The sequence below is a fragment of the Balaenoptera physalus genome (assembly GCF_965194825.1).
Source record: "Balaenoptera physalus genome assembly, chromosome: 4".
NCBI classification, from domain to species: Eukaryota; Metazoa; Chordata; class Mammalia; order Artiodactyla; family Balaenopteridae; genus Balaenoptera; species Balaenoptera physalus.
The window spans coordinates 33,252,855-33,279,863 of NC_138891.1; the positions used below are offsets into that span (position 1 = coordinate 33,252,855).

At 38.1% G+C, this 27,009-nt stretch overlaps 1 protein-coding gene across 3 annotated transcripts in view; it reads left to right on the forward strand.

The window, feature by feature from the left end:
• Positions 1 to 27,009, forward strand: part of MED12L (mediator complex subunit 12L) — a 318,558-nt gene that overhangs the window by 273,077 nt on the left and 18,472 nt on the right. For all 3 annotated transcript variants that reach the window (XM_082459512.1, XM_082459513.1, XM_082459514.1), the window contains 8 exons: positions 2,174 to 2,263; positions 3,304 to 3,413; positions 3,610 to 3,745; positions 4,529 to 4,690; positions 6,884 to 7,246; positions 8,975 to 9,131; positions 12,474 to 12,679; positions 26,276 to 26,365. In XM_082459512.1, the coding sequence (XP_082315638.1) occupies positions 2,174 to 2,263; positions 3,304 to 3,413; positions 3,610 to 3,745; positions 4,529 to 4,690; positions 6,884 to 7,246; positions 8,975 to 9,131; positions 12,474 to 12,679; positions 26,276 to 26,365 (1,314 nt within the window). The remainder of the gene's footprint in view (positions 1 to 2,173; positions 2,264 to 3,303; positions 3,414 to 3,609; positions 3,746 to 4,528; positions 4,691 to 6,883; positions 7,247 to 8,974; positions 9,132 to 12,473; positions 12,680 to 26,275; positions 26,366 to 27,009) is intronic.

Consider the following 27,009-nt stretch of genomic DNA (forward strand, 5'->3'; position numbering starts at 1 on the left):
TCCTAACGGCATTCATTTGTTTTCCTTTCAAATACTGAGCTTAAACTCAAATACCGCCCTTAAAATAAGGGCACAACATGTTTTGATTAGAAGCAGGCAAACACCATTCATGCCCCGTTCTCCTACCTGGCGTTCTAGTCACCATGAGATTAACAATAGTATAATATTAATTATGTGTTGGGTGAATGTCTATAGACTATAAAAGTAGCATTTTGCAGATTGCACATAATTTTGTCATATCTGCTCCTCTCCTGACCCTGCCTCATGGGAGAGGTCCTGGAGCAATCTGTGTCGCAGGGGACATGGGGACAGTATGACAAAGGGACCTCTCTCCAGTTCCTCTGCTGGGCTTCCACGTAGCAGGCAGGGTCTCAGCTTGAGCTATGTAGGTTCAGAAACTCAGTTTTACTGCGAGAGCCAGACTGATGCTGGTCAAGTGCACAAGATATTCATTTATAAATCAGAAGGCATTTTGGTTCATTTACAAAGACTTTGGACTTTGCCTTTCCACCAATCACAGTTCTCCTGGTCACTATTCAGAGCACTTATATTCTGTGTACCGCATGGAAACTGAGTGATCAAAATGGAATTAGAAAATATAGAATGGAGCAGAGTGGGTAGATTTGGTTATAGGGAATGTTTTATCCTGTGGTAGCATCTAATGGAGACCTCCCGTGGGACTGTGATTCTGTGACACCGTGTCTTCTTGTACGGTACTGGATGAACATGAACAAGACACTTAACTCATTTGGTCCTCTTGTCATCCGCTACCTTTTGGATATGTGAGACTTATTCTCTAGACAGCAGCCAGAGTGATCCTTTTTAAGTGTAAACCACATGTTTTTCCAGTGCCCAAAATGCTGCAGTGTTTCTTACTATACCTAGAATAAAACTTCCCAGTCTAGGCTTATATGGCCCTCCATGATTGGGCACTGGCTCCCACCTCTACCTTGTCTCCTGCCCGTCATGGCCTTGCTCACTCCATTCTGTACGCAGAGACCATTTTACTGTTCCTTGAACTTGCCAAGCAAATTCTTATTGCAGAGCCGTTGCGTGTTTTCTCCCCTTCCCTGGAAGTTATTAGCATGGCCAGTCCCTCAGTTCCTCAGGTCTCTGCTCAGATGTCACCTCCTTAGTCCTCCCCCCGCCCCCCCCCAATCACTCTCTAAAAGTAGGACCACAATCATTCTCTATCCCCTTGCCCTGGTTCATACCACTTGTTCCACTTATTTGTATTTGTCCTGCTATCAGAATGTCAGCTCCATGACAGCTTGTGTGTTTTGTTAACTGCCTTGTACCCTTCACCTGCCTTGGGGGAGGTTCATCCGTATCTTTTGATGAGATTTGGGAAGTGGTCTCCTTTTACCATGAAGTGTACTTACAAGTCATCTCTTGGGCTCAGCTACTTCTGCATATGACTCATTTCAGCTCTTTTGAGATGATTCTCATTAGGTGCCGTATTTCCGAGCCTGGCAGTATGGGTTTGTTTGGTTTTTTTTTGCTTATATCATCTGATTCTGGGTGTTCCCCACTTGTGGTTTGCCTTCGCTTAGCAACCCTTCCCTTCCCAACATTTGTCTGAATCAGTGAGGAAGCAGTTACTTAATAAATTGATATGCCACTGATGTCCAAGGTGTCATATTTTTCAAAATAGGTTACAATATCTTTTTCAAGGAAGACAAGTTTATAAACTAGCAAGCCTTCAATGAAACATCAGAATAATACTTTTGCTAGGATTCACAGCATGTCCCTAGAAATATAGGACAAGACTGATATAAAATGTAATTCTATCTGTCTTTATCTTTATACTTATCTTTATAAGACCAGTTTAATGATGCATTTTAAAAATAATCTTTATTTTTGTTAATGCTCAACTTGATGACCCTCTCAAGCATTTTCTAAGCCTTAGTAACAGGATATGTAATTAGATAAGATTTTTCTTAACAGGGTATGTAATTAGATACCAAACAAAGAAATAGCCAGATTTCTGTCTGCCTGGAGGAAGGGGAGGAAAGCAAAATTTTATTTTCCCCTTAGTTTTTAATTTATTAAACTAAGAAGTTGTTTTTGACTGTCAGTAAAAAAAACTCCATTTAACTTTAAATATGAGAAAAATCAAATTTAACAGGGAAAACAAGTTTTGGGGGTTGTTTTCATTCATTTTCTGATTTAGATTTTAAGTAATTGGAGAGAAGAACGGTACCAAGATGACATAAAAGCAAGACAGATGATGCACGAGGCATTGCAGCTCCGCCTAAATTTGGTAAGAGACGCTTCTAGTGTTTTCCCTTCATTACACTTATCTAAATGTGAAAATAACTCCAGCTTTCCACTCCTGCTATGGTCACAGTTTCCATTACAAGGTGAGGCCCGCTGTTTGCTCTCTCTACTACTTCCTTGTCTCTCAAACCTTCTGTTTTCCTGGCCACTGTCCTTCCTGTCTGGTCTGGCTTCTGGACAGCAGTAGGTATTTTAGGCATTGGCTTGCCTTCTGCACCTCACCCCCAGTGAATCTTTCTCTCTTTTCCATTTGTGCCAAGAGTAGGTCTTAGAGAACTACTAATTTGAGATGTGTTAGCTTTTACCATACTTGCTTAAAAACTGTATTAAAATGTCCTTTAAGGCAAAATTTTATCAAACTTTCCATCAAATTGGTCATAAAGACAAATCCCACAGGGAGGTTTTATAGAAATCTAAAATTCCTTGCCCACTGCACATTCCTTTGACTTTTCCTTTTCTCAGTGTACAGCCCAGATAAAAGCTACTCTGGAAGATGGCTTGCCTGATACTTGATGTTAATTCCCACACGTGAACAAGCAGTCCTGGGGGCCAAGCCTCCCGCTCATCTTTACTTCTGTGTTACTGGGTATTTCCAAGTGTTATTATGACAACAGGCTTAGATTCAATAGTAATTGACAACACAAAGTTGTAGATAATTGAGTCACGTGGTTTTGATCTATTCAGCTTTAATTAGATGAAAATTATGTCATGAAACTGGATATCGTGAAATTTAGGAACAAAAGAAAGCTAATTATACTAGTATGTAATTCATGTTGGTGACGTGTCTACACTAGAGTACACCTTTCTTTTTTTTTTTTTGGAATGACCAATTCCTGTTCTAATGGAACCAAAAAGAGTGGCAAATACATAGCTAGGTGAGCGAGAAGACAGGATAATCCATAAACTAGAGCACCTTCTAAAAAAAATTTTAAACCAGTCAAAATTTGGTTGCATAAAGTGGCGAGGGTGGTATTTTCTCTGTAACACCGTGCATATGTTTTCATTGTATTTTTTATGTGCCAGGTGGGAGGAATGTTTGACACAGTGCAGAGAAGCACCCAGTGGACGACAGATTGGGCCCTTCTTCTCCTTCAGATCATTACTTCTGGAACCGTCGACATGCACACTAACAAGTATGTTCTTATTCATTTCACACTGATTTTGCTGCATGCGTGTGTAGTGAAGGCTTTGATACACTGACTACAAATTCTTCCACATCGTATATTCTTAGGTACCACTAATAATTCCGTGCCTTAAATAAAAATGCTCAGTTAGTTAAGAGCGTCTTGGTTTTGCTTTAAGGTGCAAATGTTTTCTTTCTCCTCTTAGTGAATTATTCACAACAGTTCTTGACATGCTGGGCGTTTTAATCAATGGAACATTGGCCTCTGACCTATCAAACGCATCCCCAGGGGGATCTGAAGAGAACAAACGCGCCTACATGAACTTAGTAAAGAAACTGAAAGTAAGTTTGTGACCTGCTTATACTGTGCGTTCTCATTGTTTATGGATTTGTTATTTGGTGCATGTTATCTTATTACTCCTTAAATTAGATATTATTTATTGCATTCAACTTAATGTAATGTGATTATTTTGCTGTTTGCTTTACCTCAGCTTCCCAGTACCCAAAAGTTATAAGTACATATAACTTGGAGATTTTTCTTAAAATAATTATATTCATAAAACATTTAATTTCTTAAGGAACTTTAGAGATCCCTTATCAAATGTGTAACCAAAAATGCCAACATTAGATTTAGGATAATTTGGCCTTCGACTGGCAACATGCAGTTGAAAAATAAACATTTGCATTGATATTTCTAAATTCGATTCATTTGACTAGCCACTAACACAGTCTTTGAAATAAACTGTAAACAAACAATGCAGGAAAAAAAATTAACATACCTGATGACCTTACTAATAAAATAAGCGATGGTTACCTTGCGGTCTGACCCTGGATTGGGGAACGTGTTCCGTGCTGCAGCTCCTGCCTCTGGTTGCAAATACTACTCTGGATTTTTGTCATTTCAGCACGCTGATGTTTGTTGTGTAACAAGGGTGTCTTTATATGTGTTCTATTTTCTACTTAAATAGAAGAAATGAAACATACCACTCTCAATGAAAGCTGCCCCATAGACCATCTTCAAGGTTAAAGAACATTCCAGCTATAAAAAAGGAAATGGAACTTCCTTCTAGTTAACTTTTGCCTTTATTGTAATTTCGTCTTACTTCTCGCTCTCTTTTTTTTTAGAAGGAGCTGGGAGACAAGCGGTCAGAAAGTATTGACAAAGTTCGACAGTTGCTACCTTTGCCAAAACAGACATGTGATGTCATCACTTGTGAACCTATGGGCTCCTTGATTGACACAAAAGGAAACAAAATTGCTGGATTCGACTCTATAGACAAAAAACAGGCAAGAGTAAATGTTTGTTTCTTATGTATAAAAATGCATGAACTTACAAAGACAAAATGCATTTTCTTGTCTTCCTATAGGGCATGTAAAACATCTTAACTTTATTGTTTCTTGATTTTTTAAAACATATCCTTGTCATTTAAATGCAACGGTTATTGGCATTATCATACAGATAATGATCTTTGAAGATCTTCATTTAAAACTGTTCCTGAATTTAAGTGAATTTCTGAAGCCCACCAAGGGAAAAGTAAGTAAAACCTTAATGTAAAAAAAAAAAAAAGCAAAGATCAGGTTTGATTTTACTGCAGAATTGGAAACAGAATACGTTTAATAGATGAGAAAGTTTTTATTGGTAAAAGTCTTCATGTAGTAAGCTGTTTTGAGTAAACACATTTTTTTAAAGTGATGGCACTTTATTTCCTTATCAAGTGAACAATATTTAATGAACACTTGATTTATATAAGATATTAAACATGGTTCTCTAAAATATGAGAAGAGTGGTCAGTTACTCTTTTTTTATTTTTATTTTTTTAAATTTTTTAAATTATTAGCACCTTTATTATTTATTTATTTTATTTACTTTTTGTCTGTGTTGGGTCTTCGTTTCTGTGCGAGGGCTTCCTCTAGTTGCGGCGAGCGGGGGCCACTCTTCATCGTGGTGCACGGGCCTCTCACCGTTGCGGCCTCTCTTGTTGCGGAGCACAGGCTCCAGACGCGCAGGCTCAGTAGTTGTGGCTCACGGGCCCAGTTGCTCCGCGGCATGTGGGATCTTCCCAGACCAGGGCTCGAACCCGTGTCCCCTGCATTAGCAGGCAGATTCTCAACCACTGCGCCACCAGGGAAACCCAAGAGTGGTCAGTTACTCTTTCAATGAATATTGAGCAGCCACAGATTTCTGAGATCACAGGGATGAAAGACAAAGTTCCTACCCTTAAGAGGAAGTAGATGATTACAGTGTGGTGAGATTTGTGTGTCATGGTACGGAGTGCTCGGGGAGGCTGAGAAGGAGCCATCACATTCAGATGTGGGGTAGGTAGTCAGAACAGGATCCTTAGGAAAATTGACACTTGAATCATTTTGGAGGATTAAGAGTTAGCCAGGAGTTAAGGCAGAGTGTGGTACAGGCACAGGGAAGTGTTTATGCAAAGGCATGAGAGACTGTAGCTTGTAGGCAAAATGCAGCGCTGCAGTAAATCAGAGCGCCCTGAGTGCTGGTACCCGCACGGTTGTGGAGAGAGGCAAGGCTAGAGTCAGGGGCAAGTTGAGCTTGCAGTGCTGGTGGGCTCTCCAGTGGTGATACATTTGGATACATGGTCTTGGCACCCAGGAAAGAGGTCTAATGTCAAGATAGATATTAGGAAACAGTCAAAATACAGATGGTAAGTGAGCCTTGGTTTTGGATGAAGCCACCGTGGAAGAGTGTGTGTAGTTTAGGAATAGGAGCATTCATAAGTTATTCAAAGTAACTTGAGCAGTTATTTTTGGGGTCACTTGGAAGAAAAATTTTTTCAGATTGGTGTGTCCGGGAAAGGACCAAGGGTCAGTGCCAATTAATGTTAAAAATAAGAAACTTTTATTTTCAGAAGCAGAATAACATTTCTTCTTCTACACTCAGTAGAGATAAGCTTGAATTGAAGGTCTTTATTTGTACCTGTTGGTACAAGTTAATTCTGTAATAATATTACTTAACTATTCAGAGACTGCCCAAGTAAGTACCTGAAAGGTGCCTGTATTGAATCAAGTCCAACCCAATTAGAGGTTGACTATAACTTGACTCCTAAGTTTTGTTTTATCTTAAAAACAATAGATTCCAAAGGTTTATAGTTCAGTATAGTAAGATCAACTTTGCAGTGTTTTTTAGAATTTTTTTTTTTTTTTTTTTTTTTGCTAAAAAAAAAACTAAATGGAAAAAAATGCCGTTTACAGTAAAATATACTGTACTGTCTGGCGTCAGAGCCTGAACAGTGTGGTATAAAGGACCGTAGAACTGGAGTTAAAGGTCTGCATTGTAGCCGCTGCTCTGAGTGATCTAGCGTCAGCCCGGCCTCATCACTTAGCCCGTCTGCCGTGTGCTGGAGTTCTCTAAGGCCCCCACGAGGCAGAATGTGCTCTGAATCCATGTCCTAAGCAAGCCTGGCCTCCGAATCAGGCAAAGATCTGAGCATGTGGTCATAGCGCATTATTTCGCCACAGGGTCTCCAGGTGTCCACGAAGCAAAAGGTGTCCCCATGGGATTTGTTTGAGGGTCAGAAGAACCCAGCTCCTCTGTCCTGGGCCTGGTTCGGGACTGTCCGAGTAGACCGGAAGGTGATCAAGTACGAGGAACAGCATCACCTCCTGCTGTATCACACACACCCCATGCCCAAGCCCCGAAGTTACTACCTCGAGCCGCTGCCCCTGCCCCCTGAGGAGGAAGAGGAAGAGCCTACATCTCCCATCTCTCAGGAACCGGAGAGGAAATCAGCTGAGCTGTCAGATCAAGGGAAAACCACGACAGATGAAGAGAAGAAGACAAAGGGAAGGAAGCGCAAGACGAAATCCAGCTCGAGAGTTGATGTGAGTACGGGACGTAGAGAGAGGTCTTGGGCGCGTTAGCATCTCATAGAAGATTGACTAGTCCCTGAATTATATCCCTAAGAAACATTCCTAAGCGCGGTATAAGCCTATTTGTAAGCTGTCCTAGCGGCTCAGATGTTATCAACAGAACCTCCTCTACTTTTCATAACTTTGTTTAATTTTAGGCTTCAATTGTGAATAATATTAATATTTCACTGTCTCACAGTTTCTCAAATTTGAAACTTGAATTTTTTGACCTATAAAATCTCAAATATAAAATATTTTTATTAGGAGGCGTCTAAAATATTTTTTGTATTTTGGGCAGTTGATATCTGTAGTAAATTAACATAGAACACTCTTTGTTTTCCCTAGATAAAACCCCATCTAATATATCTAATAGGATGATTCTGAGATTTCGTAGTTTACCATTCCATCTTACTCTCCTTTATAGTCTACTTCTTTACCATATTTTCAGACTTTATAAGAAATAAACATAATTTAAAACACTTTTACTTCTTGTTTCCCTGTTAGCCTTCCCTACCTAGAGCAACCTTTTCTGAAAAAAACCCAGAAATCTATGAGATGGTAATTTAGAAATAATTTTATACGATTAACATGTAAAATAGCTTTCCATTTAAACTCACCTGAAAATATTTGAGAGGGAATTTGTGACATTTTTCTATAAAATTCGAGAGCGTTCTTATTGTCCAGTGGAAGAAATATTCACAATTTGTTGTTCAGTCATCATGACTAATTATTGTTCACCTGTGTCAAAACCAAAACATTTTTTCCTAGCTGATAGCTTGGTGATTAATATTATTCTAGAAATGACCACCATCGCTTCTGGATGCCACTTGAATGTCAGTGCCCTCTTCTCGTGTAGCCTTCCTACCAATATCCCTCTGTTTTGAAAAAGGTCCAGACTGTTTTAATAAGGTTCAGACTGCCACTCCCCCGAGTCTGGGTCTCCTAGCCTGTCTATCCACGCGGATGGATTTCTGTTCTTTTCAGATGCTTTAAAAGACCTCAGACTCATCTCATTCCCCAAGTGCATCCTGGTCATGTCCCTTTCTCCCATACTTTTCCTGAAGCTGCCTCTTCTCAATCGGGTATATTGCAGGGAACTGAACTTTCATTTTTCCTTCATCCTTCAGGGCTAGAGAAGGAGGAATTGAGACATTCAGGTGTGATCTTTAGAGGCTTCGCAGTTGCTCTAAGGAAGAGAAAGCCCTGGGCAAGAAGTGTGGTGAGGGGCGGAAGGGGACAAGATGGAAGGGGAGTCTACTTCTTTAGAGTGCTGTATTGAAAGTTGGAACTAAGACACCGTCTAGGCTGGAGACTGGTTCTGAAGTACTGTGGGCCTTTCTGGCTAATTCTCATCCAGGTACAAGGTATCAGGAAAGCCTTTGTAAGATGCAATGAGCGGGAGATTCAGCCACTAAAGACTCTTTCTCGGCTGTGGGTGATGGTCAATACTAGTGTTCTAAATGTGCTGTTAGTATTTTAAACACAGAGTGCAGCAAAGATCCTTTTCCATCTTCCCCTACTGTGGCCAAGTACATTTTAAGTCAAGGAAGAGTTTTAATTTAAATGAGTGTTTTGCAGGGAATATGCTGACTGCTGGGATAGGAGCTCTCTCAAATAATGTGATAGGAGGAATTTGCGTTAATTATCTTTGTGGCGTGTGGAGTTAAGTCACTTTTTTTTTTCTTTAACCCTGTGTTGAAGGAGTATCCACAGAGCAACATGTACCGAGTGCCTCCCAACTACTCACCCGTCTCCTCCCAGATGATGCATCACCCGCAGTCCACCTTGTGGGGCTACAACCTCATGGGCCAGCCCCAGCAGCCCGGCCTTTTCCTTCAGAGCCAAGCTCTCACTCCAGGTATGTGAAGGCGGGGCGTAGTCAGGCGACTCCGAGGTGAGAAATAGCTTGGGGTTCTCTTTGCTTTTAAACTGAAACCTCCACACAACTTGCACATTTTCAGAAGTGAGCGCTCAGTGGACATGTCTGTAATTCCCTCCACTCAAGACGTTTTTTCCTTCTTCTAAAATTTCGGTTTCAGTGACTAGTTTATGTGCCGCTTTTGGAATTTTCATCCAATGTCAGAAGGAAATTAGCCGCTGATGCACATCTCAGCTATAAGATGTAAAGTTGATAAAGTTTTGTGTTGTGAAATTTGCGTGTGCTTTTATCAGATATAATTCTTATCAGCATTTTGAAAGATTAGACACTATTGTCGTGTCTTTTATTGTTTCCTCATGTTATAACTTTTAAATTGTGTATACCATGAAGGATCTCAGAAATCTGGTACAGCAAATAGATATCAGTAAGAAATCCTACCATATTCACAGTAAATGTTAGTATTGCTTTGATTCAAGCCCAAGTAGATTTTATATCTAGAATAAAGATTTTCTGAATTAGAAAAAGTCTCTTAATTAGAAATGAATTTAATTTTTTTTTTCTGAATGAAAGTTTGCCTGTTTCTGCGAAACAGTTTATTTTGAGCTCTCAACCTGCATTTTGTTAGGATGTGACATTCTAACAAGTAATAATTTTTCCTTACTGTGTTCTGTATTATATTGTGATTTTTATTGTAATTGGAGTATGACATTTTGATTCTTGGCTTACAGTAGGGGAGAATCCATAGTTTGTCCTCTAAATCAGTGGTCAAGAGAGCTGGCCTGGGACTTACAGTTCTGCTTCAACTCTGGCTCTGCCACCCTCTCACTGTATCATCTCCGCCATGTCTTAGCTTCTCTGTGCCTCAGTCTGATCATCTGTAAAGTGGATATGCTAACATATACCTTCATAGTGTGGGTGATTCAATTATCCATTCAACAAAATGTACTGAGCTTCATTCATCATGTGCCAGACCCAGTTTTTGTTGTTAGGGTATTGCAGTAAGCAAAATGGATGAAAATGCTCATTCTTTCTTTGAAGGATGAAATAAGTTTCATATTACATACAAAGACGAACACACATATATAATTTAAAGTGAGTTTTAAAAAATATAGCATTTAGAAGATAGCCTGACACAAGAGACAGGTTCAGTAAGTGATCTTGACATATCCCACCTCAGGGCTTTTGCACACACTGGCCCCTGCCTGGAGTGCACTCCCTCGGATATCTGCCTGCTCACTGCCTGCTTCCTTTGGGTTGAGGCCTGCACTGACCACCCTGTTTTAAACTGTAAACCACACCCTTTCCCCGCCCCCTCTGTTCCCCTCCTCTTCCTTCAGTTTCTTTCTAGCATTGGCACTTGTTTATAGACTCCATCTATATTTTACTTACTTCCTGGTTTATTATCTGCCTTCTCCAGAAGGTAAGCTCCATGAGGGCAGGTATTTTTTCTGATGGCTCACTATAGTATGCCCAGAACTTAGAGCGGCGTCTGGCTTTTAGTGGGGTCTTAAAAATAGGTTATTGAGTGAATAGAATGTAGACGACAAAAGAAAAAACAAACTAGGCAGTGGTAAATGTGGAAAATAATAAACGCTCATCCTCTCTTTTGACTTTCTGTCTTTAATTCCGAAGTCCTTGTGAATTTAAGCATTTTTAAACTTTTTAGATATTGAAATCAAACACAAGGACTGTCTATAAATTGAAGAGTAAGTATTTTAAAAGGCACATACCCTTTTACCCCTAGAATACTATAAAAGGTGTTTATAAGTTGAGGAACTTTAGGTATTAGGTAAGTCTTAGGTATCACGACATGTAAGAAAAAGAATTGAAGAAAACAATTAATTATAGGATTTTCCATGTGTGAATTAATAGATTTTCATAAAGTTTTAAATCCTATGAAGTTGAGGAAGAGTATGTATCGTTTGCTTGCATTCATACATTCTTAAAAATGCAAAACAGTGCCCTTCCCCCCGCACACACACACACACACACACACACACACACACACACACACACACACACACACACACACACCTTTAGCAATCTCTTTCTCATGTATACACTCCAGGATGGTAAAGTTATAAGGAAATGCATGTGAATAGTAAAGAGAATTTGGTGAGAGATGGGGAGAAAATTAATTAGGTAAGACTATACAGAGGGCTTCAGCGTATTTATTATATCTTATTTCTTTAGCTGACTCAGGGGTATAAGATTATAGAAAAGTGAGGAAAATGAGAAGAAAGTAGATCATAGTCTAATCTTTAAAAAGAATGTCCCTTACTTATAAAATGAGTCAATAAAGTTGTATTAGTATATTTCCAATTCTTGCTTCAACAAAAGTTACCTTGTCATGTTACTCAAATTGACCTCCCACTTTTTTCCAAATGTTCTTCAAATGCTGCTGAATGACTTCATAAATCATATTGCTGATTGTGACGCTGAGTCTTAAAAAGAATGTGGGTTTTTCCAGTGATCAGTGTTGAAATGTTTGTTTCCATCATACAACTTGGTTTAAAGAAAAAATATAACATTTGTAAGGTATTTATATAGAAGTTTTCTTATTCACATACATTAAAGAATATAAACTATCTGGTGAGTGAAGGATTGGCACCTACTTGAAGGCAGTAAATACTGAAATTTTTTTTTCCTCTTAAAGGCATTTGACAGATTATATATGCAAATTGTTAAGGTTTTCATTTGCTTTTTTAAGCTATAATTAATGTTTCTTGTTTATTTGACTTCTACCCTTCAAAAAAGATGTGTTTTTTCTTTAGAATCACGGTATTTGAAGTTTCCGAGCATTTCGGGTTTTTAAAGTATTGTCATGCTTCTCCACCGAAAAACAGGCATTTTTATTTTGCTGTGGTAAAGAAGCTTAAATACCATGAACTTCAAAAAGGTTTAAAATTACAAAAGGGTCTCCATGCCTGGCTTAGCACACTTGACAAAATACCCCACGAAGGCCATACATTTTGTGGAAGTAACGTGTCCCCGGGGCGCCTCGCATAATTTAAAACCCACATGATTCTGAAATTGTGCCAGTGACTCTGCATCTCGGGCGTTTCACTTTACCAACCAGAGTGGGCCCTCTGTGAAGTCATTCAAATATTATCATTCACTGGACATCACCCTCCCCATCGTTTGGAACTTGTGCAACTCTTAGGGATCTTTGATATTTGTAGAGGGTGGGGCAGTGCCCTACTTCCCATTAAGCTCCTCAAGTGAGGCTCAGGAGGTGAGACTTCTGTGTTTTAATAAAAATAAGGAAGACCTGTTGCATTAACATGCGCAGAAAGCGCTTGCTTCTGGTTGCTTTTGTAGGTGGCTCCAGGTTGGACCCCGCGGGCTCCTTTGTCCCCACCAACACCAAGCAAGCTCTGTCCAACATGCTGCAGCGGCGCTCGGGGGCCGTGATGCAGCCGCCCTCCCTTCACGCCATCACGTCGCAGCAGCAGTTGATACAGATGAAGCTTCTGCAGCAGCAACAGCGGCTTCTCAGGCAAGCCCAGACGCGGCCTTTCCAACAGGTTTGTCCAGATCAGCAGTGTCCTCCGCCACGTTTCGTTAGTTCCTCTAGCTAGGGATGAGAGTGGGGATGTGACAGATTCTGGCTGCACGTGCATCCCTGTTTACCTGCGCGAGTGCACGTGTATCTCTCTTGTACAGGTTGATACGTACTTCTCCCCCCTTGTAGTTTACTGTTATCACGGATCAAATAAGAACTTGAAATGTCTTAGGTTCTTTAAAAGTATGCCTTAAAACAAAAAGAAGAGGTAATGATTTTCTAGTCACTTAGAAGCTGCAGGACTTTTATCCTTGAAGTGACCTGCTCTGAGCACTCATTCCCTATTATAATTATCACCATATTCCATACTCCTTTTAGCTCTACTTTCACGTATTATTATTTGATGTATTACTTTGAGGTTGTAGCTCTGAAGCCCTGATGTTTCCTAGGTTTTCTCCTACAGTGCCCTGTACTGCACAGACTCTGTTTTTAGTATATACTTCACAAGACCTACAGTAGGCAAAGAATACACTACAAGTGACAGTCAGTATATGGATATCTTTAACTCTTGATTTATATTACTTCTATTTTTATGCCCTATAACCGGATTTTCTATAGATTTTAAAATGATAGTGATTGTTTAACATTGGTGGAAGTCACACGAAACTTAGTATAGACTCATAAATAACCCACCAATCTGTACAAATATGTTAAAGTAAAAAGAGAGAGGTGAGAATGTGACTTTTTCTTCCAGTTTCTGTATACTTTTTGTGTTTTCCAGTTTTTCTTAGAACAGTTGCACTGTGGTGATGCTGATGATAGCTGCTAACACCCTGAGAGCACTTACTTTTTGCCAAAACACTTCCGAGAACTTTAATGTATTGATTGTCTTAGATCTCACAGCAACCCTGTGAGTGAGGTACTTTATGACCTTCAAAGGAAGTAGCCAGTCTACAAGTGTATCCTGCTCTAAGAACAACCGTAGATTTTCAAATTAGCAAGGAATTCTAATGCTTTTAAAAATATTCTTTGTATTTTGAGTAACTTTCTAGCCGTATCTCCATTGTACAACTTGTGGCACTTCTGCATGAAGTCTACTTAGTGATTTTGGGGATGGGAGTGGTAGGGCTAGTTATGCAGTCTTAAAAATGGTTCTTTTCCTTTTTTTAATTTATTATTTTTTTTAACCTGTGTTACAAGAAGGACAGGAGAGAGGAATCTAGTTTGAACCACATGAGAATACAAACAACAGTCACTACATGCTTGTCTCCCCCTGACCTCTCAGAGATTTTTGATCACTCAGACTCCCTGGGTGTCAGGAAACATGGGCTTAAGTTACTTCTTACACAGAAGTGATGAAGATTTGATTAAAATACTTAAGAAGCCTTGGTTTTTCTCTATAAATAAGCAGCATGTTTGGAGTCATTTAAAACCTCAGTGGGATTTTAGCTCTTCTTGGGGATGAATGAAAATAAGTTACATCACTGTTTCAAATCCTTATCAAGAAAAAGTTTACTAGAAGTCGAATAATTATTCTACTAGAATGAATTCAGTTCCCTTTTAAAGTAATTTAAGCCTAAGTAAAATTTACCTTCCAATAAGTAATGTTTATTTTTTCCTATCTACCTTTTTATCACAAGGTACAATTTGACTTATTAATAGACCACTTTCAAACTATTACTGCTGGATTCAGTTTTGAATTTCTCTAATTGGGCAGGAGCTCACTGTGTCATTTATAGGTGAAACACCTGTCCTCAGAAGTTCACTTCCTGACACAAGCCATGACAAGCTATTTCCCCTAAAGCAAAAAAAAAAAAAAAATTTTTTTAAGGGGATTCAATAGAATAATCTTCATGTATTCAGAAATATCTTTGCATGTTTGGAGAAGGTAGACTTACGACCTAAAATGTCGCTGTAGGACCCCATTACTCACAACACTCAAAAATACCTGACTCTATTCTTTCATACCATCTAGGGTGGTACTGCTTGTACCAATAGGAATTAACTGATAATGCATTCTTTTTTTTAACGGATTCTTTTGTAGCAACTCTGTCACATGTTGGATTTTTCTTTTCTTTCCTTTTATCTTTATTTTATTTTATTTTTTTTTTTTCCTTTTGAGAAGTCAGGAGTTCTTTCTTCAAGTAATAAAAGCTCAACTTCATAACAGTGATTGTACTGGCATACCTCGTTTTACTGTGCTTTTGCTTTGTGGCACTTCACAGATATTACACTTCTTACAAATTGAAGGGTTGTGGTAACTCTGCATTGAGCAAGTCTCGGCACTGTTTTTCCAACAGTATTTGCTCACTTTGTGTCTCTGTGTTACATTTTGGTAGTACTTGCAATATTTCAGACTTTTTTATTATTATATTTGTTATGGTGATCTGTGATCAGTGATCTTGAATGTTATTACTATGACTCACTGGAGGCTCAGATGATGGTTAGCATTTTTTAGCAATGAAGTATTTTTTTAAATTAAAATGTACTTTTTAAAAGACATAATACTATTGCACACTTAGTAGACTACAGTATAATTTAAACATAGCCTTTATATGCACTGGGAAACCAGAAACTTCAAGTGACTCTCTTTATCGAGACATTCGCTTTATTGCGGTGGTCTAGAACCAAATCCGCAATATCTCCAACGTGTGCCTGTATAATAGTCACCTCTCCTTCTCCCCCATATTCTTTCTTTAACTGTTGAAACTTGCTTTAGAGTTTCTGAAGGGTTTTCAGAAGCAGACATGTTTTTTTCTCCCTCAGCATTCTTGAAGGGTTGGATAATTGAGAAAAATAGGATTCTTTAAAGGAAGAGAAGTGCATACGTGGTGCAGTCACAAGGTGGAGTGGTCCTCCATAGAGCAGATGAGATTTGTATGAAGCATCTGCTAGAGTGCCTGCACCAAGGAGGTTCTGAGGGAAATGTTAGCCCCTTTCCTCTCACCCAGTAGATCATGGATGAATATACCTAGAATCTAGCTAAATATGGTATCGTGGCCCAAAAAAATTCTCCTCGTGGTAACCTTTAAAAATCTAGAATAAAGGCAGAATTATATGGAATATAAGTGATATTGATACAGTGTTTTCATATCTGATTCTGGATGCAATTCTTTGTTTTTCTAGTAAGCACTGACCCATATCCTTCATGGTAAGAAATGTTGATTCAGATTTTGGCAATAGCATTTTCTCGGGTTAAATGCATACACAGAATGTGATTCTCACTAGCTACATACAAGCTTGTGGGTTTTTTTTTCTTTCAGTTTTTGGCTTCTTATAGAGAAGATGAAATAGGTATCATTTTCCTCCTTATCCTACAAATTTTCTAATTACAGAATCCATTTTCTTAAATGTAACAAACATGTTGGAGAATTTCACATTACTTAACCTTCAAAACTTATCTTGGAATTGTAGCAGCTGCTTTTAAAGACTGACCAGTTGCTCCAAGCCTTGGATGTGACTCTAGCTTCTCAGGCTGGTTGTACAGTGACCCCCGGCTGGCCCCCTCTTCTTAGGTCAGGCATTGGGTCTTATAATACTTTGTATCATCTTTCCACCTACTGAGCAGAGGATAGAAATCTATGAGATGTTTATTGAATGAATTCATGTTTTGAGCAGCTATTTCCAGAACCCTGGAGATTCTTAGTAGCCTTGATCCTTAGCAACCTGATTTTTATCCACAAACTCATTTCGTACCTCTTCCTCTGAGTGCTTCCAGAAACTTCTCCCAACAGCAACCTCTGCTATGGTTGTTTTGAAAACCTAGATGGGGCAGAGAGGGCACAAATTCCTGAATTCTGGATACATCTCAGACCTTGCAGAGTCCCCTTAGCCTCTTTACATGTAATGGACAGAGTTGATGTGTGTAGGAAGATCTAGCCTTAGATTGTGCACGATGAAAACTAGAGAACCATTATAGAATAATTCTAATTCTGCTGCAGAGACTGAATATCAACTTCAGTTGGTCATGGAATTTTCTGTTATGAACCATCTTACATTTCCTTAGGAATGTATCAACAGTGTCTAGAAAACAGGTGCTAAATAGCATGGATATTGTTAGGTATTGTTAACCAAATTATTTGATGTAGTGACTGTTATTATAATCAGGTGTATTTTCTTACAGCTTTAGTGCATATTAACATGCACAAAGATGTTAGGTGAGGAAAATTGTTGTCATTTTTCTCAGTTATAGTCTTCATCCGAGGAAGTAGAAATTCTCGCCCCCTCCATTCCTTACTCAGTGTCCCTTATTTAAATGGGACCCAGTGTAGTGATTTTGTCACCTTTCTGTGCCTCAGAAGCTCATCTATAAAATGGAGCTAATGCAACATTTACTCCACAGGGTTCTTGTGAAATTAATGATTTAATGTCTGTAACAGCCCTTAGAACAGTGGCTGGCTTATAGTATGTGCTCAAAAAATGTTAGCTGCCATACTTACTGTTACTGTTTTATTAGCATTATTTTATGGTTGTATTATTTCAGAGGAAATCCCTGTCCCATAAAAATGATCTTTATTTTCTTAAATATGTTAAGGATAAAAAGAGAATAAAAGCACATCAAATGCTTTACTTGTATAATTACATTAATTGTCCCTAATATGATTGGTGTTCAGTGGCCACCAGTAGAAGAGACCAAGAAAAAGGAATGTTGAATGTTTTTTAGTTTCCCTAATAGCCATTTTGGTTTCTTAGAGCAGTATGTTTCTACCATCTAAATTCTGTGATACAAACTTTAGGGGGACTGATTCCAATTTCACTGTTAAAAATATCACTGTAGTATTTTATTTTCCACATATCCCATGAGAACTATCATAAAATATAGAATGTTGGTTATAATAATGCCAAATGCTGCTTAAATTGTTTTCCAGTCACCTTTTTCTTATATCTAATATTTTTCTTCTGACACAAGGTACTTTCTTCCCCTCCCCCCCCCACCTTATCAGTATTCTAGAGAAGGGGCTTTTGAAGGGAACCTTAAGTTTTGACACAGGAAGAGAACTTAATTTTGTGCCTTGATTTATGATATCACTTTATCCTGATTTCTCCCTTTCAATGCACAAAATCATCTTGTGTTCTTTGTAATAATCAGTGCTAGACAGTTTATTTTGAGAGACCAGTGAAAGATAAAAGATACGTTTAGCTTAATTTGATTGAGACACATTTGGACGAAAGCAATTGATTGTTGGCTACAGATAATGAATCATAAGCGTTTTCATTATATTAAAGAGGAAGATTTCTGACAGACAGAAATGATGTGCTCAGTTATAGCTGGTGGTTACTGGTAAGAACACTTGGTTATCTAACCATGGAGCAGGTGCCATCATTGTGTATCCAAATAAAGGAATTAAGTAACTTAATGAAAGAACACTGAGTCAGAGCCTTCCAGAGTTGTCAGCTCCTTGGCAAAAGTGTCTCTGTAACATCCTGAAAGCATGCCTCTTGGATTGATGAAGCTCATTTAAGTTGAGCAGCCATCCTTTTTGGTCTGGTAATTTATCTACCTTCTGGATATGGTATCACCTTGGAATATCTGTTTCCTTCCTTTTGCTCTTTCCCTTCTACTCACTCTTTAGCAGTGTTTTTCAAACGTACAAGAATAGACAATAATATAGCAAACACTAATGTACTTAACCACCTAGCTTTATTAAATAATAATGTTCGGCCACATTTGCTCTAGATCATTCTTTTATTAAATAAAACTTTACAGACATGGATGAGGCCCCTTGTCTCATAAAGATAAAGAGGTCATCACTATCATGAATTTCATGTTTTTCTTTCTTATGAATGTCTTTTATATTTTTTACTACATATTTTTGCATCCATGGACATAAACATTATATAGTATTACTTTCAGATTTGAAACTTTACATTATGATAGTCTCACACAGGTATTATTGTATTGTTTTGTAACTTTTTTATTTTGACTAATTTTTAACTATATCTACTTTGTTATACTTGGTTTTATTTATTTGCTTGTCCTAGTTGGATACTCTTCCGTTATGAGTATTAACATTTATCCATTCTGTTGATGATCATTTCAGTTATTTCCGATTGTTTGTTACTGTTAACCGTGCTACAGTAGACATTTTTGTCCGTGTCTTCTGCACGTGCCGAGTTGTAGGGTACGTATGTGGAAGTGGAAATGAGGATTTAATTTCCAAAGTGGTGGTGATTCCCATCGGTTATAAATGAGCGTTTTCTTTCCTCCACATCCTCACTAACCCTTGATATTGTCAGACCTTAATTTCCTCATTCAGAGCAGGTGAAATCGTGTTGTGTTACATCATTTTAACTTGCATTTTCTTATTACCTGTGAGTTTAGTCATGTTTTATAACTTTACCAGCAATTTAAGTTTTCCCTTCTGTAATTTTCCTGGTTCTATAATTTGAGCATATTTTCAAAATAATTTGGTTCTTAGTTGGTAAAGGTGTACAAAATAGACTTGTTGAAACAAATCTTGAGTTTTGACAAGAATCTTTAATGTATTTACTCAGAGAGTACAATTTTCTTACATCTCAGTGACAAAATGAACTTAGGAGGACAAAAAACACTGAGCTAGTAAATATGTCCTACATCTCAGTGACAAAATGAACTTAGGAGGACAAAAAACACTGAGCTAGTAAATATGTCCTAAACCCTGTCATTTTGTTCCTTGGGTGGAAACCATGTCCGGGAAAGTAGATGCTCTGCTTATTACTTAATATCTGGTATTTCGCTATTTACTTGAATGATGAGGAAGGCGCCCTTGTCGTTTGCTGAAATTATGATTGTGCAACTATAGTGATCTCGTAGATAGTGTACACAGCTTGACGTTTATGAACGGGGAGAAGATAGGGGTAGAGGGCTGAGAGAGTGAACCACTAATACAAAGGTGGTGGTTGGATATAAAGACAAATGAATAGATGCAATGAATTATGTATCTACCCCTAAAATGGTGAGAACAGATATTATTTGCTTGGGAAATTCCTCCTATGATTTCTCGTTCTTAGTGTAGTAAAATACTTTTATTTTTTTCAATTAGGGTTGTGATTTTTTTGCCTCATCTCTATTTCTAAAATTCAGTGAATAGAAAAATTTTAATGTCTCAGACTAAGTGTCACTTAGAATTCATTCACAGGGATGATTAAGCAAGGGGATCATTGACCTGAGAAACAGGAATATTTTTCCCCAGCATATAGTTCCCTTTTTCTAAATCAGACTCCCTGTTAGCATGTAAGCACTAGGGGCACTATAAATATTTGTTGTCTATTTTGGTTGATTGCATGTGTCGTTAAACTGATGCTCTGTTTTCATTTGCATTTACTGGGGATGGAGCTATCTAATGACATCCTCCAATAATATATGACTTGTTCACTTAATGTCTTGTGTGTTTCATGTGACCCAGATGTCCTGAGCGCTTCTTCCCCGGCTCTGGGCTGGGAAGGACTTGGGCGCTCTTTTGCTTACACCGAGGTGCCAGCATCCCTTAGTTTCGGGAAGTTATCTGGGTCTGATAGCTCCCCTACTTCTTGTATGTCCCTGTTTAACCTCCAGGATGTGCTGTTCCATTATATGACTATTGCCATATTATTTATCTGTGTCCCAGCCTATGGTGATATTGTTTGGCATATAAATTAATATGAACTCTTAGGGCCTGGGTTTTTAAGTCTTGACTCCCTGAAACATTGTTTTAAAATGAACTAATTCTTGTGTATTTTGGCTACCCACATCATTAGGCTAAACAATCTTATCTGTATTGTCTGCCGTTTTCTTGCTGTCCCCTTTCTGTAGGACTTCTGTAACTCTGCTGTCTCCCTTCTGGAAGACTTTGACAACATAATGGTAACACCCCTGCTGTCTGTCATTCCTTTTACTTTCTTTTTTTTTTTTTTTTTCTTTAAGTAAACTTGACATTATTCTTTGAACATCAGAATGAGAAGCAGGTTATTCCCCTCTAGCTGGTAATTATTATAGTCTTCATTTCACTGTTACTCACTTGGTTTATGTTTGAGACTGTAACACAGAGTCATGAATGCATTGACCATGTTCACTTTAACGGAATTTATTTCCGAAAGTTGTCCCCTTTGATTGCCTCATGATTTTCATCATATACGTGTATGGTATAGAAACCAGCGGACGTTCACGGCCTGGGCTTGGGAACATAGGCCAGTTCGTGTACCTTCATCTCAGTCCCAGTTTTGAACCCATCTATTCCTGAGCTCTCGCTTCTCTCTGCGATAACTCACCTCATTAGTAGAGGAACGCATGGCATGCTGACTCACAGGCCAATGCAAGATAATGAAAACTGTGGTTATGAAACATGCCCTTCTCATCACATCCCACTCACTGGTTCTTCCTAAATTCTCAACAGAACGCATCATCTCTATTTTCTTTCCGGTACGGAGAAGGTGTTTTTTTTGAGCATAGGTCTTGTGCATGCATGTCATAAGACTTCATCTCTACTGCTTTGCCTGGGCTAGCGAAGAATGCATGTTTTGCATTAAGTTACTTATAGGTTTCTGTATCAGATAGCCAACCCACAACATAAACCCAAGAAGCATTAGAATAAAAAAGAGCACACATCTCAGATGTGAATGTAAGTCAACTCGTTTCACTGCCAATTTAATGGGTAACATTTTCTATACATTGGTGAAAATATCCTTAATGGCATATACAAGCTTTGAAAATATTTCAGTTATGAAATACTGTCATATAGGCAATTTCTTTAATAGTTAGTTCTTTCAACAAAGGAAAGTTTGGAGACTTTTCTGAAAACAATCAATTTTTCTATCAATTTTTCTTGACACTTGTACAGAGAGCAGGCGAGGTTTTTGTTTTTTTTAAAACTGGAATTAAACTATCAAATTTTAAAATATTTTTCAGATAGCTTATGTTTGCTGTAGGGCATTTATTGTTTAGATGATAATGTAATTTGAACAGAATACAATTTGCATCTACCATTGATTTTACTTTTTAAAAAAACAGACAAAATATTTTGTTCATCAGGTATTTAAAGTCAAAAGGTTATATGATCTGTATATTCATTCAAATAAATGGAAATGTGTATATATATCTTTGCTGTCCTTTTCACCATTCTTATTTTTCTTTAATATTCTCCAATATCAGGAATTTAATGAACGTGTATGTATACTCAACCAATCAATACGTTATATTCCTCCTTTATGGGCATGTTAACAGAATATATTGTAAAGGTTCATTATTGTATGAGGTGTGTTTATTTCAAAATGAATGAGTTTGTTCCAGCAGTTAATGTTACTGTTAATCGATTGCCAACCAAGTTATATTTGATGGAAAGCTTTATAAAACAATTAAGCATAACTGGTCAACAGGACCTCTTTTAATTATAGAATTTTCTGTGTATCTGTTGTCTGCAATCAAAATACACCGGTATAATGTGACGACCAAAACTTGGAGTTCACGCCATTTGTTGTTTAACCTTGGGCACCATTACTCAGTACCTTCCAAACCAGTAGTCACAAGCAAAACCCTTTTTGCTAGTTGACTCATAAAACATTACCCACTGGTTTTCATTGGGTGACTTTTATTATTATTCCTAAATCAGCATTTTCAGAAACAGAGTCACAAAACCTGGCTGTGGTTTTTCAGGCACAACTTGTCTCTCTACTTGCAACCCCTTAAACATTATTGGAAAGTTACTAAATAAGGATTTGAAAAAAATCCTTACTAGTGAATTGAGTGGATAGAAGATCCATGATCCTGAAATGCTGCTGATTGTAATGCTTACTGTCTGCTAATTGGAGTTATAACCAATTCTCCTTTAGAAAGAGCCCCTCACATTTTCTCAGTTGACTGAGGGAGTGAACTAATGAAGAGAACAAGACCCAGAAGATTGAAAATTATCTTTGAGGATGATTTATCAAAAAATTTTTTAACTTACTGGATGTATTCATTTCAAATTATGCAAGAGGTTTTGAGTCTGCATCTCTTTGAGCTCAGATGCTTCTCTTGTCTAATTAAAAATAAAGCAGTAAGAGAGAGAATTGTTCTTATAAAGACCAGGAAGATGAGTCAGTATTGAACAGCACAGCTTTTTAAAAAGTTTTTAGAAAGTGGAAATTTTAGAAAATATAATAAAGTTCTCTTTCCTACCCAGAGGCAAGCCTAAAGCAAAGTGTATAAAAAACAAACGAGAGAGACCACATGTAGGAATTTACCCTGGGTAGCAATGTAGAGATGGGTTCATGTGGCTATCAGAATTTCCTTAATGTCTAGCACTTCCTACTGTAGTTAACTGTGGCTCACTCTCTTAGCACATGTAAGTTGGGTACCTGAGCCAGGGGAGCTTCACAAAAGTGTGAAGTTAATGTTGCCTCTGATTGTTGCAGTTAAGCAGAATAAATCAAGAGGGGCAATTGAGCTACTCTCCAGGTATTAATGAAGGCAGAACGAAGAAATTATTAGAATGAAAGATGCTAAAAATTAAATTAAAAAGTGAGTTTTCAAAACAAAAGATGGTACTTAAAAATATGGGGCAATTGGAAAGCACTTGGTTAACTAATTTATCCTGAAATATAAATCTCAGTTTACCTCTGGAACTCTTGTTTAACAGATAAACTAAATTAAATCTTAGATTTCCTCAATGGATATTTATTGAGCCCTTACTATATGCCAGACACAGTGCTAGGAACTGATTTTTTTTAAAAAATCAAATAAAGCTTAGATAGTTTTCAGAAAATAACAGATAAGTTGATTATGTATGACGAAGGTGACCATAAGTCACAATTTGCCAGGCATGGTCTCACTTTGCCCCTGTTCTCCTGGCCTGTCCCAGTTCGGATGATACATTATATAGTCCCTTCTTGAATGCAGCAAAACCATCCCTACTAACATTTTAAGACTCTTACTAAATTTCAATTTTTAATTTTCTTACTTATTCCCGCATTATGGTCCTCATTTAGCATCTGCAAAACCTTTCAAGTTACTAAAGAACTTCTTGGTCATTCATTCTGTACTCAACAGATTGAACTATTTCTACAAATTGAAATAATTTGTTCCTGGCATTATTCTGGGAAAACCAGAGAGGAGGAAGAGGTCATTTCGGTTTGGGAGAAGAGATGGATATTTTTCATTCAGGGCAAATATGACCATAAAAGCCCTTGGGGAGCGCTGGCCAACGTGAGGTGTTTGTGATTTCCTCAGGGAAGGTATTGAATGTTAGAACCCTTACCTACTGTACTTAAGTAGTGAGTTGGGGGGAAAAAATGACTATGGGAGGGAATATAGTCTATTTACAAATAAATAGTTTACCTTTAGACTAAAAATGGTTCACCGAAGAGTACATGAATTTTAGAGTGTAAAACTGATTTGAAATTTTTCACCCCTTTCTTCTTGCTTTTTTTTTCAAAGTTATAGTGTTTTTCCTTGAATGGTAATTTTGTGATTTTTAAAAATATAGATGGTTTTTAATTCGTATTTCTTACATTTCCAAAATCTCAACTGTTCTTTATCAATAAAAGAGTGTTGCCCAGGCACTCAGATACCTACCTTATTAGTGTTCTAGATCCCCCCCACATATAAGTCATAGTTTGTTTCCTAAGGTTCTTCAATAAGCAAAGGAAGAGTAAAGAGTTAAAAAAGATCTGTTTTATGTATCCGCATGCCTCTGTCACACGCACATCACATCTTGTTTCCCTCCAAGGCAAAAAAGGGTGTGGGTGTTTTAGACTACTTAGGGATCTCAAGATTCTAACTCACATAAATAATTCCTTTTTCTTTTCCTCTGTAAAAATGATAACATACATATATGTGTCCCCACCAAGAGGCACAGCAGTATGTTTCAGGGACCTTGGACAATGCTGTCAGGGATCACCAAGTCGAGGAGCGGCATGTAAAGATCTGGTTGATTTCATGACTCCCTGGCTTAGTGTTTGGAGGATCAAGGGCCATTTGGATACTTTGGGGCAATACTTGTAGGCTCCAGATAGCCACACTGCCGTGGCATGAGCTCTCCTAGAGGGAGTTTGGGCTATTTTTCTTAGACTTAAGCAAATAGGGATATAATTGCACTTAGATTAATCAGCTAAAGGCTCAGAGTATCTTCATGGTACCCTATGCTGGAGTGTTAGATTCTTGTTGAAGCTGTTATACATAGATACCATAGTAGATGCTCCCAGAAATTTGTGTTTGGTCCATGTATGGGTGGATAGTCACCTTCGGAGAGGCCGAAGTTTCTTAAGTGCCCTCAAGTGATTTTATGTGGGGATCAGAGAAAAGGCTTCACCGTCTGGTGTATGCGTTTCATTTCAAAATCTCATTAACAAGTCTTAATAAAGAGTCTCCTTTTGGTTTCTTATTGGGGTGAGTTTACGAGGCTCTATGTCCCTAAAGAATAAGCACCAAATGAAATTTTAAATATTTTCATCCTTGATATCACATATGGAGGCATCTCATCATAATGGAAGAAACCCTAGGCTTTGGAGGCAGACTTACCTGAGCGCTCATGGCTCGGCCAGGTCTAGCTGGGTGAGCTTGCTGAGCTACCTAGGCTCTTTGAGCCTGGCTTTTCCTACCTGAAGAAAATGGGGATGATGTTCCCTCCCTGCAGAGTTCCTGTGAGAAAATGGGAATAAGAACAAGAAGCCCAGTCCCTGGCACATAATAGATGCTTAATAATTGTTGGTGTTCTCCCTCTTAAGCTAAATGTTTATACCTTTCTCCCTGCCAGAAATATCTGTACTACTTTCCCAGAACATTAAAATTGGTTTTTAATATAACTGTATTTTAGCACTTTAAAAAAACGAGGACATCTGTGATATAAAACAGTGGTGAAATATCCTAGAATAAACCCCATTTCTTTGTTATTAGTAAGTCCTGAAAAAACCAAGGGGTGGTCGGAAGCTTGGCCTCCTTCTGTGATTAATACCGCAAGCTTCCGTGAAGTAACTTCTGCCGCCAAAACGTAAAATACATACAGCTGCTCTTAGGAATATATTTATTTTTCCTCAGGCCAAAACATGTATTAAATTAAGACTGGTGAACAGATGTTAATTGGTTTTCTTTTACATTGTAGTTGGTTAGAACTGTATTTGATATTAACTTATTATACATTTTAATTGATTATATTGATTATTAGAGTCATAAGAGAGCCCAAATTCATCCCTTGCATACATGGCTAAATAGGCAATTTTTAGGTCCCTCTGGAGAAACATCCTTAAAAAGTCATGAAGGTAGTATATGCCATTTGCGTGTACCACGTGTTCTCTTACTTTATGGGCACAGGATGAGGCAACTCTGTGGTTTCAGATTTCACACTTAGAGACTCATGCCTTTTACTCTAGAGGGACATTTGTACCCTGGAGTGTACAGGAACGCTGGCTCAGAGCCTCTCTGATGAGCAGACCATTGATTATTTTGGCTTGTGTTTATGTATGTGTTATCATTGGGGACATCTGTAGTCTTCTTTGGAAGAAATAATAAGTGCAGCAATCTCTACTGTTAATAGGAAATTGATGAGAAATAGTATTCAATGCAGGTTGGAATCTGCAAGTGTTGTTCTCACATAGGGTTCGGTGCCAGGGGTTTTGGGGGTAATCAACCAGGAGCTCGGATTGTGCCCTTGCTGTTATGATCAAGAGCCGCCTCGGCTTTGTTTTCCAGGGCCAGCCGGGGGACCAGGCTGCTCTCTTTGCTGCTCAAGCACGGCCCTCCCCTCAGCTCCCCCAGTATCCAGGTCTGCAGCAAGCACAGGTACCCATGTTTGCTTTGTAGGTGCTGCTGGGATTTTTAATGCTCTTTATTTGAAGGGGGGAACTAGGTAAGTAGGGTATCAATTCCCTCATGAGGTATAGAACTTAGTCACTTCTGCTTATAGATTATAATTGACATTTCAATTAAAAATCTTCACCAGTGATTATTAAACAAGTCTCGGGATTGATTAAAGGGCATAAAACATTTTAGGAAATTCTTGAATCAGAAATGTCAATTCATACCTTTCTAATAATGATGATGGTAGATATTGAAATGGTGAACAGTCCCAGCCAGGGTACTTATGTTATAATGTATAATGATGTAATTCATGATTGAATTTATGGTATTCAAAGATAGCTTCGAAGAGGAATCATGGTAGAATAAGAGGATCATCGGCCTTGGCATCAGACCTTGACAAAATTCCTGACAACCTACAAGCTGTGTAACATTGTGCAAGTTACTCCGAGTCTTGGTTTCCTTCTCTGTAAAATAGAGATGAACATTGTGGGGATTTAAGACAACCTATGGAGCTAGCAAAGCACCAAATACACAGTAGTTATTCAGCAAATGATAGATTTGCCTTAATATGATGCAAATCTTGAACTATTTTTTCTAATAGCTTTGCTATTTCTGCTTCCATATCC